The following is a 15,267-nucleotide window of genomic DNA, read 5'->3' on the forward strand; positions in this document are numbered from 1 at the left end:
TTATTTATTCATAGAGAGAGAGAGAGGCAGAGACACAGGCAGAGGGAGAAGCAGGCTCCATGCAGGGACCCTGATGTGGGACTTGATCCCGGGACTCCAGGATCACACCCTGGACTGCAGGCGGCGCTAAACCGCTGCGCCACTGGGGCTGCCCCCAAGTGTTGTCTTAGCGCATGTTGGACCAATACGTGACCTATAGGATCTACTCAGGTCCTATACATTCATCCAGCGAGCGTGTCCTGCCCGTCTGCTGTGCGGCCCCGAGCCACGCCCATGCACAGACGGCTACTGCACCCCCTGGGAGGGGAGGTGGGCCAGCCCAGGACCCAGCACAGGGAGCTGCTGGCTCCGTCGGCTCAAAGGCACGGGGAGAATGTACCCCGTGGCGGGGCTTGGGCACAGCAGCCAGGGACCCGGGAGGCCTGCCGGCCATGGGGACGGGACCCAGATGCAGCATGCTTGGTCAGTGGTGCGGCGGGGCGCCGTCTGGCTGTGGGCACATCCATCCACTCTTCCCCCCACTCCCGCCCCCTCTCAGCAGCCAGCGCTTCCCACCGTTCTGGCGGGGGGGGGTGCGTCCTTCCTTTTACACATGCCCCCAGGAGTGGTTCCCCTCCTCCCCTGCCCCTCCCACACCTCTCAGTCTGGCAGGCCCCCCCAACCAATGCACCCCTGGGCTCTGGGGTCACAGAGCACCTGCACCGGGCACAGCATCTCGCGGAGGGTCTATAATTCCTCAGGACAGGCGACTGCTCAGGGTGTGCAGCTTTCCGAGAGCTGGGGGCAGAGGACAGGGTGCATGCCCAGCCACTCTGGCGCTTGCTAGCTGTGCAACCCTGGGCAGAGATCTCCGCCACTCTGTGCCTCTGATTCCTCACTGAAGAAGAACAAGCACAACTGGGACCACCCCCGAGGGCTGCTGGTAGCAGTTTCAGGAGATGTCGGCTCAGGGGTTGGCAGATGACAGGTGCCCAGTGGGTGCTGTGAACACGATTCTTCTTCCCCACTGGCCTCTCCCCACCTCCCACCCCAAACCCCGGGCCCCTTCCCAGAAGCCCAGCTGTAGGGATCTTTCCAAAGCGCACAGCAGCTCATGCGCCCTGTGCCGAGGCCGCTTCTGCAGCTCCACACACAAGCCCGCATCTGAGGACCCTGCCAGCTCCGACTCCTCGCAGGTGGGGATGCAGCTCCGCAAATACCGAATCACACACAGACCCTCCTGTGACCCCTGAGCCCTCAGATGCTGAGTCACTGTCTGGTTCAGCGCGACACTCACATCAAGGGCTTTTCTGCATCCTAGGGCTTTGACAGTGATCTGTCCGGTGTGGCGTCTCGGAGTTCACCAGAGCGTCTAACTAACCAGCACATCCCACTCTGGACCGGCAAGTAGTTGGAGGGACCTGGGTCTGGGTCTCAGGGGCTTGGAATGGGGGTGGCAGCCCTGTGGGGGCCTGTCCTCACCTGGCGGGGCCCTGGATGCTGATCATGCCCAGGTCCTCAGAGCCGTCGATAAGCTGGCACCGAAACTTCTGATCCTGCAGCACTGTGCTGATGTGAGACCAGTTGTGCTGGGCCACGGCCCCGCCCACAGCCAGGTAGTAGCCGTCCCCTGAAACAGAAGGGCAGACTCAGGGCAGGACAGCAGGACGCAGGTGGCACAAGCAGTGCAGTGAGGCCCAAGGCCTCCGGGTTGAGGAGACATGTCCTCTTTTCTGGAGAGTGAACAACACAAGGCAGAGCATGGGGGCCCCTCCCCGGGGGCCCTGGATCTCATCGGGGAGCAGGGGTGGGGGCCAAGCTCTAGGACCCCCAAGGGCTGCACATGACAAGGGAGCACTTCTCTGGGAGACTCTGAGGCTTTCACCCACTCCTCAAAGAGCTCCTGACCCAGGAAGGGGCAGAGGTCCCACCACCACCACCCCCAGGGAGATGCTGCTCCATCTGGTCATCAATGCTGGGTGGGCTTGGACAAGTCTCTTCCCCCCTGGCTCTCATTTCACTGCATGCTCCCCCGATCCCTGGTCTCCAGGTCCCCCCATTGGCCATAGCAGGACTCGCGGCGCCTGGTACAGGGCTGGGCTTTACAGGCAATATCTCCTTCACTCTCCCCAGGAGGCTGATGCTCATCACCATTCCCAGGGGTTCAGAAAAGGAGCCTGAGGTTCACAGAGGGCACACAGTGGAAGATTAGACTCTGTCTAGCTCTGAGTCCATGGCCTAGGCTTCACTGCCCCCCGGGTAGGGGTGAACGGAGGGCAGCCTGCCTCAGCCCAGTGTCCTGGGGGAGCTGCCGGCCTGGGGAGCGGGAGCTGGGCCAGCTGTGGGGCCTCAGGCCCATCACACAGCCTCTCTGAGCCTCTGTGCTCTCATCCCAGGGACACTGTGAGATTCAGCCGCGGCCTGTGCCTCACTGGTCACTGGAGGCAGGGGCCCCCTCCATCTCTGTCCCTCCCCTGGCATCCTGCCCCTTGCCTTCCTTCCTCACTAACTCCGCCTCAGAGCGGTGGTACCTGGACGATCCCTGACCTCCCAGCCACTTCTCCATCTGTACAGTGTGACCGTGACTGTGGGAGGGACCCTGGGAGGGGCCCAGAGCCGGCGGCAAGGCTGGTTCTGCCCCGTGAGGCATCCTCCACCTCGGGGTCCTGTGTGGCAGCTGCTTCTCTCAGCCCTGGACACTGTTGGCTCTGGCATCGGTCCCCGCAGGCCCAGTGCCACCCCAGACTCAGACGTAGCTCGCAGGCGGAGATGGCCAGGGGGCTCCAGAGGCTGGAGAATCCTCCTAAGTGCCCTTCCCTGGCCCTTCCCAGGGGCTCCCCCAGAGCCGTGAGCCATTGTGATAACAGGCGCACAGCACCCCTATTGTAACTGAAAAGTAGGCACTCACTATCCTTCTCTGGCAAAGGAGGGCACAACTGGTGGCCGAGGCCTGGGGGTGAAGGGGCACCAGGCTTCTCTCACTCTCCAAGAGCACCTGTTAGCGGGACTCTCATGGGAGTTTCCTGGGCTGGGCTGGGCTGGGGGCAACCAGTTGGAAGCTTGGAGCTGGGGAAGGAGCAGAAGCAGGGGCTGTGGTCCCCACCACCTCCTCCCACCTCGTCCAGGTGAGCCCAGGGACATTCCTGACCTCATCACCCCATGTGCTGTGTGCTCTTCTGCTCCCCTAATCCCGCCTGTCCCTCCAGATCCGACTCAGAGGCCTTAGCCTACAGGAAGCCCTCCCTGAATACCAGAGCTCGAGGCACTTCCTGGTAGATGACTGGACCTTGGGGTCACCCGCAGCCCTGCTGTCTCCTCACCCCCACTCCTCAAGCCATCTCCGAGCCCCTTCACTCTGTGCCCACGGCTGGGGCTCCGTCTGAGTTGCAGCATCTGTGGCCTGGATGGCTGGATCTGTCCCCTCCTGGCTCCAGCCTCCAATCCCACGCCTGTCCAACCTCTCCACCTCCCGCCCTCCCTCCCACGGCCCTCAGGATGGTCCCCGCAGTGTCCCCCCGGCCTGTCAGAGCCTGCCCTGTGGCCCCCATCCCCTCACAAGGTACTTGGTTCTGGCACTCTCAGCTCGGCTCTTGGGCCAGTCCCTCCCAGGACCTGAGCCACGCCTCCTCACCCTCCTGGACCCAGCTCAAACGTCCCCTCCTCTGGGAAGTCCATTTCCCTACCTACCCTACCCCAACCCTGCAGAGCACCTCCACCACCTCACTGCAGTGGTCTGCCCCCTTGCCTGTTCCCCGGGGACCAGCCTCTGTCCCCATCTCACAATCTCCCTACAGCCGGGACCATACCCTGCATGCACCTTTGGATCTTTTGGACTATGAGGCTGGGCAGAAAGGGCTGCTCTGCAAACCCCTGCTACTTACCCCCTTGGGGACACTTCCCAGGGGAACTATTCTCTCCCACCCAGGAGGACCCTGTCTTGGGAAACACATAAGTCTTGGCACCAGACCAGCCTGGCCCAGATTCGCTTTTTTGGCTCATCGGCCTCCATTCTCACTTGTCCCAGCCTGTTTCCTAATCTGTAAGATGGGCAGAGCCACACCTGCCCCCAAAGGGCTGTTAAGAGCATCCACGGGATAAAAATATCTACCAAAGTCCTGGCCAGGTTTGATCATGTTTCCTCCCTTCCTCTTTCCTCTTAAAACTGATGAGGACAAAAGGAGACAGAAGCCAAAAAGACCAGTCAGCCCCCCAAGGGCCCCGGTCCCTGGGCTGGGGACTGTTACAGGACACTGGCTGTGTCCTTGGCCCCGGGCCCCGACACTCGCTGTGACTCTGTGGAGGCCCAGCGGCCTAAAGCCACCAGAGGCCTGTCCCTGAAGGACGTGGGTTACTGAGGCCACCGGGAGTCCAAGAAAGGGGCAGCTGCCCCTCACCAAAGACCCTAAGTGCCAGGTCCCGAGGCCAAGCTGGCCCAGCTCCAGGCCCAGCCTGCCAGCAGACGTGACAGAGAGGGTGGTCAGCGGGCACAGCGTCCTGGGGCGCGGGTTCCAGCTGCGGAGCTGGGGGCGGCAGGTTTTATGCTGCACCTTTCGGTGTTGTTGACACACCTCCTACAAGCAGGTTTTCCCCTCGCAATATGAAAGATCAATCGAGATCACGTTTAGGACTGACGGCTGCTGTGTACACAACCTTGATCAAATGCAAATCACCTCATCCTCTTGACTTAACGGTGATCTGATGTAACAGGTATAATGAACCCCCATCTAAAACACGCACATTGACCAGACATGCATATTCATGGCAGGAGCGGTAATTTTGAAGGCTGAAAATAAAACAAGGTCCACACACCACGGGTTTTCTCGTGTTTGGCCCTGTCCCCAGGCCCGTCAGCAGGCGCTAGAGCCTCCTGTGACACAGGCGTTGTCGTGCCTCCCTCGCGGCGCACACTTCCCCCCTCTCAGGCCAAACGCAGACCCCTCGCTCACTCTCGGGAGACTGTGATTTGATGTGGAGGCCCCAGAGTCTCCCGAATCTTTAGCCCCTTCCTTGTACCTTGGCTGCAGAGCCTGCTCTCCTCCCTCAGCCCTGGCCAGGCAGGTGCTCCTCAAACCCTCCTGGCCAGGGATCCACCGGAATCATCCCAAAAGGTGTATCATGGGTGTGCCCTCAGACAGTGACTCAGTTTACAAAGTGCTTTCACCACAGCTCCCCACTGAGAGGGAACTAGCAACGCCCCCCATTCCCCAGACAGGAAAACTGAGGCTCTGAGCTGTGTGCCACAGAGCCAGGCAGTGGCAGGGTCCGGCGGGGACCTCTGTAGGCCCTCTGCACTCTCACAGAGATCCCTTTGTCCTGCACTCTCAGCTACACTTGCTCTCCAGGGAGGGCAACGGTCTGTCAGGCCTTACCCTCTGCTCAAGGCCACATGAAGCTCCCACCAGCCCTTCTCCAAATGGCCCCTGTTGGCCTGTCCCCCCAGCTCCTTGCAGGCACCTTTCCAGCTGGCACCTCCTGCCCATCCAGAGGCTCCAGCCAGACATCACCTCCTCCAGGAAGCCTTCCCCATCCTAGCTCAGCTACTTCCCAGGGCCTCCACCATCCCACTCTGGTGTTTTAATGGGCTCTTCCTGGCATGTCTGCCTCTACAGTGGTGGGTCCATACCATGGGATCCCAGAGGCACAGCCAGCCTCCTTCGGCTCCTGCCTCTGCCATCAGCACACACCTGTCCGAGGGTGAAGGCTCTAGTGAGCACTGGGAGAAGGAATGGGCAGATGAGCTCATTCATGAAGCACACGTGCTCCGGCTGAGCCCACTACTGTTCTGGCCTCAGCACCACAGGGGTCAGGAGGGACAGGCCCCCTGAACCCTACCCCCCGCCCCCAGCGGGAGCACTCATCCATGCTCATGGCCTCCTGTCGGACAGTGCTACCCCATGACACTGTTTTCCGCAGCCACCCCAGAGGCCCACCCACCCTCGACCTCCAAATGCACCCCAAAGGATTCTGTGGTCAGTGAAGTGAAGTTGTCCCACCACCCCTCCTTCCCATCAGAAATATAAATGCCACACGGGTCAGAATCTTCTCAGGTTGGTTCATGGTAATATCCTTGGTGCCTCAAACAGGCTGCTGGCCCGCAGTGAGTGCTCAGTAGCTAGTCCTGGGCTCCTGACCTCACTAAAGTGCACCACCCTTTCCCAATGCCCAGGCCGGAGCCCGGCCCCTAACCCCAGGGACCCGGATCCAGACACACTGAGGACACGGCTACATTTGTTGGCAGCACAGAGCCAGGCCTGGAGCCAGGGGGCTGCCTGGCTCTCTGAAAGGGCCACTTCCCAGCACTTCTGGTCTCCTGGCCCTCACCCTGGTTGACACGGTCAGCCACACGGAAATGCCTTTCTCCTCTGCAAATCCAGAGGTGGCAACAGGGCCTCTTCCCAGAGAAAGAGGGTTCTCCCCACTCTGCGAACCTCAGCCATCTCTCTTCTTCCCCAGCAGAGACTGTTACAGGACTAGGGCTGAGGTTGTTCCTGCAGGAACCAGGGGGTAGGGGCAGGGAGTTGAAGTGATGGGAAGCAGATCTGGCTCAGTGAGGCAGTCAGGGCTGTGCAAACAGGGAATACAGGTACTGAGCAGACCGTCACTGGGGGGCATGCAAACAAAAGTGAAGAGACCATGGAGGGCAACCCAGCAGGAGCTAGAGCACTGAACTAAGGACCTGCCCCAGCCTGAGCAGGGATTCAGCGAAGATGAAAGTCGAGGCAGCACAGATGCTCATGGCAGAGAGGCGCTAAACTCTCCACGTGGGAGGCACGGCCCTCTCCCTGGCTCACTCCGCTCTGGGCAGACGCGCTGAGCGTGCGCACGCTGTGGCCGCTCCAACACTGCAGTCTGGACAGCTTCAAAGACACAGTCATGCAGTACTCAGAGCCCAGCGCCACTGCCTGAACAAAGCCCACTGTTCCGCCTGAACCGAGACCTCTCATCTCCCGAGCCCTGGCCACCATGGGCCCGACAGGTGATCTCAGAGCAGCTCCCGTCAGCCCCTCCCTGTCCACGGCACCCACAGCGGCCACGGTCACCAGAGCAGGGCCTGAGGTCACAACACTGCTCTGCCCGGGGGGGATCTCCTACCTTCAAAGGCAGGGGCCAGGGCGGAGGCCTGGGGGCTGGGGTCCAGGCGGCTGACGGTCAGGTCACTTTCCGTGCCACCCCTGTGGTTCAGCATGCAGGTGTACACAGTCGAGCCTTGGGGCAGGAGGAAGAGCCAGAGTGTGAGCCGCTCGGTGTGGCAGCCCCTCGGCAGAGCCCAGTACACACAGGTCTGCATGACCGCTGGACAGGATGCCCTGGAGAGGTCTCTCCACACAGTGACGCGGCCACACCAGAGGGGCCCAGGGAGGGATGGGCAAGTCACCCAGCACGGCCATCCTCTGGCGGCCAAGTATCAAGAGTGGAGCTTCTTTCTTCTTGAAATGCCTCCACTTGGGACCTGGATGCCCCCCATCACCCTCCCACCCACAACCCACCACCATGCTGGAAAGTTCTCAGGAGCAGGGCTCCTGTCTCACTCTAGTGCACCCATAGAGCCTGAGCAGAGGCTCCTAAAGTCTGTTGAACAAATGACTATATAGATGGGTGGATGAATGGAGGGTGAAGGGGAAGGTGGATGGAGGGGTGTGCCAGGTGGGGTTTGTGGATAGGGAGGCAGATGGGGCACGTGGGTCAGCATGAGGTTTAAGAGGAGCTGAGCAGGGGGTGCTTGTGTAAGTGGGTGGCAGGGGGGTTGGCTGGGGAAATAGTGTAATGGGCTGAACTGTGTCCTCCCCCAAAATGATATGTTGCAGTCCCAACCCCAAGTACCTGTGAATGTGATCTTATTCAGAAATAGGGCTTTGCTGAGTGAAGTAAGTCAGTCGGAGAAGGACAAACAGTATATGTTCTCATTCATGTGGGGAATATAAATAATAGTGAAAGGGAATATAAGGGAAGGGAGAAGAAATGTGTGGGAAATATCAGAAAGGGAGACAGAACGTAAAGACTGCTAACTCTGGGAAACGAACTAGGGGTGGTAGAAGGGGAGGAGGGCGGGGGGTGGGAGTGATTGGGTGATGGGCACTGGGAGTTATTCTGTATGTTGGTAAATTGAACACCAATAAAAAAATAAATTAAAAAAAAAAGAAAAAAAAGAAATAGGGCTTTGGAGATGTAATCACGTTAAGACGGTCATTACAGTGGGACATAACCCAGGATGACTGGCGTCCTTAATAAGAAGACGACAAGCAGGGAGAAGCTTGTGTGACAACAGGGCAGAGACCACAGGGATGCAGCCATAGCCTAGGAACTCCTAGGAACCTCCAGGAGAGGCTGCCAAGGGTCCTACCTACGGTCTCAGAGGGAACATAGCCCCGCCTTACTCACAAACTTCAAGCCTCCCAAACTGTCAGATATGTTTTGATTGTTTAAAGTCACCCAGTTTGTGGTGCTTTGTTACAGCAGCGCCAAGGTGCTAATACAGAGGAGGATGGGTGGTGAGTTGTTAGGTGGATGGACAGGTGGGCGGAGGGTAGTAAATAAAAAAGGAGGTGAATATCCCAAATATTACATGGGACACACCTATACATAAACACCTGTTCATTCTTCACTTGAGTCTCAAATTTATCTGAGCTTCTTGTATTTTCATTGAATTCTGGAAACCCTGTTTGGGGAGACTCTTCCTATGGGGGTGACTAAATGGGTTCCATGTTCCCAGGACATGTTTGCTGAGGCCCTGATGCCTTTTACCCTTTCTGGAACAAAGTAAAGAAGGAGGGTGGGGAGGAGGGATGGAGGAAGGTGCCGGGGGCCTAAGGGCTGGGTCTTAGCAATAAGGGCAGAGGGGTCTAGACACAGGGAGCCCAGGGTCAGGCCATGGGGCAGAGCCATGAGCTAGAGGAGCCCAGTGGGGACAGGGTCAGTCCCCAGGGCAGTGCCCATGGAATTTTTCCTGGTGCCGGAGAGGGAAAGGAGCATGGCCCTCTGGAGGTCGTACCTGGGGGTCGGCTGACATCAGCAGAGAAGAGCCAGTCGGCAGCCTTCCTCGCATCCAAGCCCACCAGATAGAACTTCCCGAAGTAGGACATGTTGAACACAGCAGCAGCTCCTCTACAGGCCAGACACTCCTTCTTGATCTGAAAAGTTCCGGGGAATGAGCGACGCCATGAGGGCTCTGAGATGCGCCTCCTCCAGAGCACGGGGCACTGTGCTCTTTGCTGCACACCTGCCCTGAGACTCCCGCCCCTTCCCAGCTGGGGCACACCGTGACATTCTTCTCCAGCACAGGGAACGTTCTCCAGGGCGGCTCACATGCCATAAAAGAGGCAGTATGTACGTTCAAAAGGATTAAGATCACACACAGCATGATATTGGACCACAGTGGGATTTCATTCGGAATCAATAGTAGGAGGAAAATTGGAGAGTTCACATGTAAGTGACATTAACTGGCACACTTCTGAATAACCAAAGGATCAAAGAAAACATTCACAGGGGTACTTGGAGAAGGATGCTGATGGAAATGCGGTACATGGAAACAGAGGGAACGAAGTCAGAGCCGTGCTCACAGAGACATTACACCTCTGAATGCCTCCATTGCAGAAGAAGCTCTCACATTGATGCCTCAGCTTCCCACTTGGAGAAACTAGAAAAAGAAGAGTGGATTAAGCCAGATGAAGCAGGAGGAAAGACACGATAAAGGCCAGAATGGACATAAATGAAATAGGGAATAGAAAAGTTGAGAAAATTAGCAAACACATATTGGTTCTATGAAAGGATCAATGAAATTAACAGGCCTTCAGTTAGACTCACAAAGGAAATAAGAGAGAAGATTCAAAGTACTAAATTGGGTATGAAAGACGGAAAACATCACTACCTACCCTACGGCAATAAAAGGATTCTAAGGGGATACCACGCATACTCGTCCACCAACACGTCGTGAGACAGGAAATGGACAGATTCCTAGAAAGACACAAGTAACTAAAACTGAAGAAGAAATAGAAAATCTGAATAGATCCATAACAAAAAGAGACTGGGCTAGTAATTTAAAACTCCCTCTAAGGAAAAGCCCGAGTCCAGATGGCTTCACTGGTGAATTCTATCAAAAATTCCAAGAAGAATTAATACTGAATCTTCACAAAATTCACATACACACACAAAAATAGAAGAGTAGGAAATCATTCCTAACTTGTTTCACGAGGTCAGCATCACCCTAATGCCAAATGCAAAGACTCCCTAAGAAAAGGAGGCCAATATCCCTCATGAAAATAGATACAGACGCCCTCAACAAAACACTAGTGAACTGAATTGAACAACACATGAAAAGGAATACACGCCATGATCAAGAGGGATCTCTCCTGGGAATGGGAGTTTCCATCAACGGATGGAACACAGCATATTAATAGAACCCAAAACAGAACTATATGATCATCCCTATAAATGCAGATAAAGTAGTTGATAAAATCCAACCCCTTTCATCATAAGAAATATTCAATAATCTCAGAATAGGAGGGAACTTCCTCAACCTGATTAAGAGCATGTACAAAAAGTCCACGGCTGATATTATAGTACATAACAGGGAAAGAGTGAAAAATGTCCCTTCTAAGATCAGAAACAGGACAGCTGTTTGCTCTGCTACTTCTACTCAGCATCATACTGGAGGTTCCAACCAGGGCAGCAATTAGGCAAGAAAAAGTAATAAAAGGAATCAAGCTGGGAAAAGAAGGAATAAAACGATTTCTATTTGCAGGTAACATGATTTTGCACATAGGAAATCCTAAGAACCCACTAAAAAACTACTACAAGGAACAAAATAGTTCAACAAGGTCAATGTACAGCAGACAAATAAAAACGATTGTGTTGTTTTTCATTTCACTAACAATGAACAGTCAAAAATGAAATTAGGAAAATAATTCTACTTACATCATCGAAAAGAATTTTTAGATACTGATGAATAAATTTAACCAAAGAAGGGCAAAACTAGAAATCTAAGAACTCGACAACATTTTTTAAAGAAATTGCAGAAGACTTAAATGAGTGGAATGACATCCCACGTTTACAAAATGAAGACTTGGCTATTGCTAAGATGACAACTCTCCAAATTGATCCAGATTCCACATAATCCCCATCAAAATTACTGTTGGCTTCTTGGGAGAAATGGACAAACTGAGCCTAAAATTCATAAGGAAATTCAATTCTGATCCAGAATATTTAAAACAATCTTGAAAAGGAAAGACACATCTGGGAGATTCACGCTTCCCGATCTCAAAACTCGCTACAAAACTACTGTAATCAAGATGGGGAGCGCTCACACAGGACATGCATCTAGATCACTGAAATCAGGTTGACAGTCCAGAAATCAACCCTCACACTTATGGCCCACTGATTTTCCATGGATGGGAAGGCCATGCATGGGTGATGCTCTTCAACACGTGGCGCCGACGCAGCTGGACGGCCACATGCAGGGAAGGAAGCTGGACCCGTTTCTCACACCATACAAAACTTTAGTCAGAGTGGGTCACAGACCTAGGAATAAGAGCTAAACCTATGGGCAGCCCCGGTGGCGCAGTGGTTTAGCACTGCCTGCAGCCCAGGGCGTGATCCTGGAGACCCTGGATCAAGTCCCAGAGATCGGGCTCTCTGTATGATGCCTGCTTCTCCCTCTGCCTGTGTCTCTGCCTCTCTCTCTGTCTCTATGAATAAATAAATAAAATCTTTTTAAAAAAGAGCTAAACCTATATAATTCTTAGGAGAAAATATGAGAGTAGGTCTTTGTGGCCTCAGGTGAGGAAATGCACTTCTGAAATACAACACCCACAGCACAGGCAGCAAGAGAAACAATCCACAGGTTGGACTTCACCAAAATTCGACCTTTTGTGCTGCCAACACTACCATCAAGAAAGGGAAAAGACAAGCCAGAAAAAGGGAGAAAATATGTGCACGCAGAAGTCTGGTAAGAGACGTGCACCCAAATATAACAACAACTCTCATGACTCAATAAAAAGACCAAGAGCCCAAATTAAAATGAGCAAGGTGTCTGAATAGACATTTCTCCAAAGAAGATGTACAAATGGCCAATGAGCACATGAGAAGATGCTCCACATCATCAGCCTGTAGGGAAATGCAGCTCAAACCTCCAATGAGATACTCTCCACTTCACACCCACCAGGATGGTTAGGATCAAAGAGAGAGCATCACAAGTGGTGGCGAGGATGTGGAGAAGCCAGAACCCTCCGTGCTGTGGGTGGCGATGTGAAACAGCACAGCCACTTTGGAAAAGGGCTGGTGGGTCCTCAAATGAAGTGTCACATTCCCACATGACCCAGCCATGCCACTGCTAGCATCTACCCATGAGAAATGAAAGCCTCTGTCCACGCAGACCCCTGTCTGGGCAGGATCCTAGCGACGTTATTCACAGCAGCCAAGACGTGGAGACACCTCAAGTGTCTGTCCGCAGACGACCAGACACACTGCCATATATCCATATCACGCAATACCGCTCAGAATACAGAGCAAGGATGTAATGGATACGCCCTAAAACGTGGATGGACCTTAAAAATACCGAGCTGGGTGAAAGAAGCCAGTCACAAAAGACTGATTGTATGAGTCCACTGCTCTGAAATGTCCCAGAGAGGAGAATGTGTAGGGGACAGAAGTAGCTGAGTGGGTGCCCGAGGGTGGGGGGATGGGGGTGATGGTTAGAGGTTCCAGGGTTTCCTCGGCAGGTGGACAAATATGTTCTGACATCAGATTGTGGTGACGGCTGCCCTGCCCCGGGAGTGACTAATGAACATGGACTTGTGCATTTCAGAAGGATGGGTCGTACGGTATGTGAGGTCCATCTCAAAAAAGCTGTTGTTTTTTTGCTTTTGTTTTGTTTTGTTTTGTTTTTTTAAAAAGAGTAGAACAGCCCTGCTGGTAGTCATCAAAGCCCCAGCCAGGTCCTCCGTGCGTTTTTCCCCTTGTCTCCTATCACGGCGTCCCTGCTCCTTTGCTCGGAACATGTCACCCAACCTCCAAGCACAGGCGCCAGCCTTATTGTGATGAGAGAAGAAAAAATTGTAGCAGCAAACTACCCCTCGCCGAGCACTCACTGTGTGCCAGGGACCTGCATCACCTCCTCCCATCCTGTGCTTCGTCCACCGTCCCCGAGGAAACTGCCGTGAGCCACCTCATGCCCAGTGCCCTCCCAGGCCCAGGGAGGAGATGCGGTCTGCCGGGGGGCCACCCAGCTGGAAGACCATAGATGCGCCCACACCACGTCTGTCTGGTGGCACGTCTCCTCTAGTTCCGCATCCGGTGGCACCGTGTGGGTGCGTCGGAGTGAGTGGTGAGAGTATTTACACCAGGGACACTGGCCAAGGCCCTGATTGGGCTCCCCCAGGAGGGCTGGCACCCCACCGGCTCTGTGCCATACCCGAGCCCCAAATGCTGCCACTCCCACCCCTCTGCAGACACCACCACCCTCTGTGCAGCTCCTGCAACTGGTAGGGCGCTACGGGACCTTGGCTGACGCTGCTGGGGCTGTACCTGGGGGCCCAGAGTAAAACTCCAGTCTCGGGGCTGACTCTCGTCTCCCCAGGCTGGGGCGCTTGCCAACGCTGAGAACAAATGCGTGTTTCATGCTTCAGGACTGTTCAGGCGCATTTGCGGAGGCTGGATGAAGCCTCCAAGCCAAGTTGGCATCCCCTCCGAGCTCTCACATCCCCGAGGGCCAGACGTCCTGCAGGCCCTAGGAGGTGCGGGTGCCGAAGTGCCAGACAGAGCCCCCTTCGCTTCCTGAGATGCGACGCCAGGGACTCCAGGAGCTTCTGGATGCATGTGCCTCTGGCTTCCACGTCCCAAGCCCCTCCCCCAGTGATTCCTCCACGAGAGCAAGCCCAGGGCAGGGGGAGGGGGGTGTCACGGGTCCAGCTGTAGCATTTGTGAGGCCCAGGGCAACATGGAACCCTGTGCCATGGTTCCAAAAGTATTCGGAGTTTCAAGGTGGCAACAGCAGAGTGCTGCTCTGGCGCAGGGCCCTTCTGAGCCAGGACCCCAGGTGACCTCATGGGCCACACCCCCAGGAAGCTGGCTGGCTGCCTTCCCTCCTGGGTCAGGCACCCGCAGGTGGAGGCCTTGGCTCCACTCCCACATGGGGGGGGACTGATTGTATGAGCCACGGGGACACAGGCTGGGCCGTGTCCTACTGGTGAATCCCTTTACTGCATGGCTGGGCCACTCGGCGTGGAAGCTAGTGTTGTTTTCTGCAGAAACTGCCTGTGAGAACATTTCCGAGGCCTCAGGACCTCGTCACCCCCACCCCAGCGGGAGCAGGGTACCAGACACTCGGGCTGGGGCGCTGCACAGCCTCACCTGCCCGCTGCTGGAGCCAGAGGGGCGGTAAGCAGACCCCAGGCCACAGGCTCTCTGTTTGTCCCCTCGAGGGCCACCCCGGGATCTCTGTGTCCTCAATCTACTCTGCAAGAGCCACAGATGGAAACCCACGGTGCTGGGTGCTGGGCCCAGAGGGAGGAGCTGGTCACACACACAGTCTCATGCAGGCAAGTCCCAGAGCAGCTCCAGGGCAGGAGAGACACTGGCTCAGAGAGGGGCGGCCCCCACCTAAGACCCAAGCCTTGGTACAGAAGAGGGCAGAGGGGCAAACCTTACTGATTCCTCCTCAAAACGGAGTCAGCCCAACATGGGGGTGGACAGGAGGGAGCCCGCAGAGCCTCTGGCAGGACTCCTGAGGGACCCTAAGGGCCAGCTCTCCCAGGAGCCTGACTTTCTCTCCACCAGGGAGGGGGGCACTTGGTACTGACCACGTCATGGTGCGGCGGGAAGTCGAATGTGTACTCGTCCCCGAGCAGGCAGCCGTAGGTGTAGTCCTCGTGCGCCTGGTTTCCGTAGGCCCCATAGTAGTCGTACTGCAGAACCTGCAAGAAGACATGCTCGTCACGTCCTCCACCCTCCTACTCCTCTCTTCCCTCTGTCCCTCTGTCCCTCCCTACACACGCACGTACACACACACACACACACATACGTGTGCCTGGCAGGCAGGGAGCTGGGTCCTGCAGAGGCAAAGATAGAGCAGGCAATCTGGTCCAGCCTCACCTGGCTGCCCTCCAGAGGGGTGTGCTGTGGGTGCAGGGGCAGGAAGGGGGGAGAAGGGGCTCATGTCTCTAACCCCTTGCACACATGACACTGTGATCTCTGTGGTAGCGGTGTGTCTGAGAGCTGGGCCAGTAGAGAGGGTGGGCTGTGCTGGTTGGGGCCCAGAAGGATGGAGACCTTGGGCATAGCAGGATAGGGGGAGAC

General features: G+C 55.8%; 1 protein-coding gene across 3 annotated transcripts in view; it reads right to left on the bottom strand.

The window, feature by feature from the left end:
* SARDH (sarcosine dehydrogenase) overlaps positions 1-15,267 on the bottom strand; it is a 63,253-nt gene that overhangs the window by 21,382 nt on the left and 26,604 nt on the right. For all 3 annotated transcript variants that reach the window (XR_005364815.1, XM_038548840.1, XM_038548838.1), the window contains 4 exons: positions 14,772-14,885; positions 8,969-9,107; positions 7,072-7,185; positions 1,462-1,609 (listed from right to left, as the gene is read on the bottom strand). Coding sequence is in view for 2 of the 3 variants with exons in the window: in XM_038548840.1 (XP_038404768.1) it covers positions 1,462-1,609; positions 7,072-7,185; positions 8,969-9,107; positions 14,772-14,885 (515 nt within the window). In the remaining variant the exon portion in view is untranslated. The remainder of the gene's footprint in view (positions 1-1,461; positions 1,610-7,071; positions 7,186-8,968; positions 9,108-14,771; positions 14,886-15,267) is intronic.

Source organism: Canis lupus, chromosome 9 (assembly GCF_011100685.1).
Source record: "Canis lupus familiaris isolate Mischka breed German Shepherd chromosome 9, alternate assembly UU_Cfam_GSD_1.0, whole genome shotgun sequence".
In the NCBI taxonomy this organism is placed as follows: domain Eukaryota; kingdom Metazoa; phylum Chordata; class Mammalia; order Carnivora; family Canidae; genus Canis; species Canis lupus.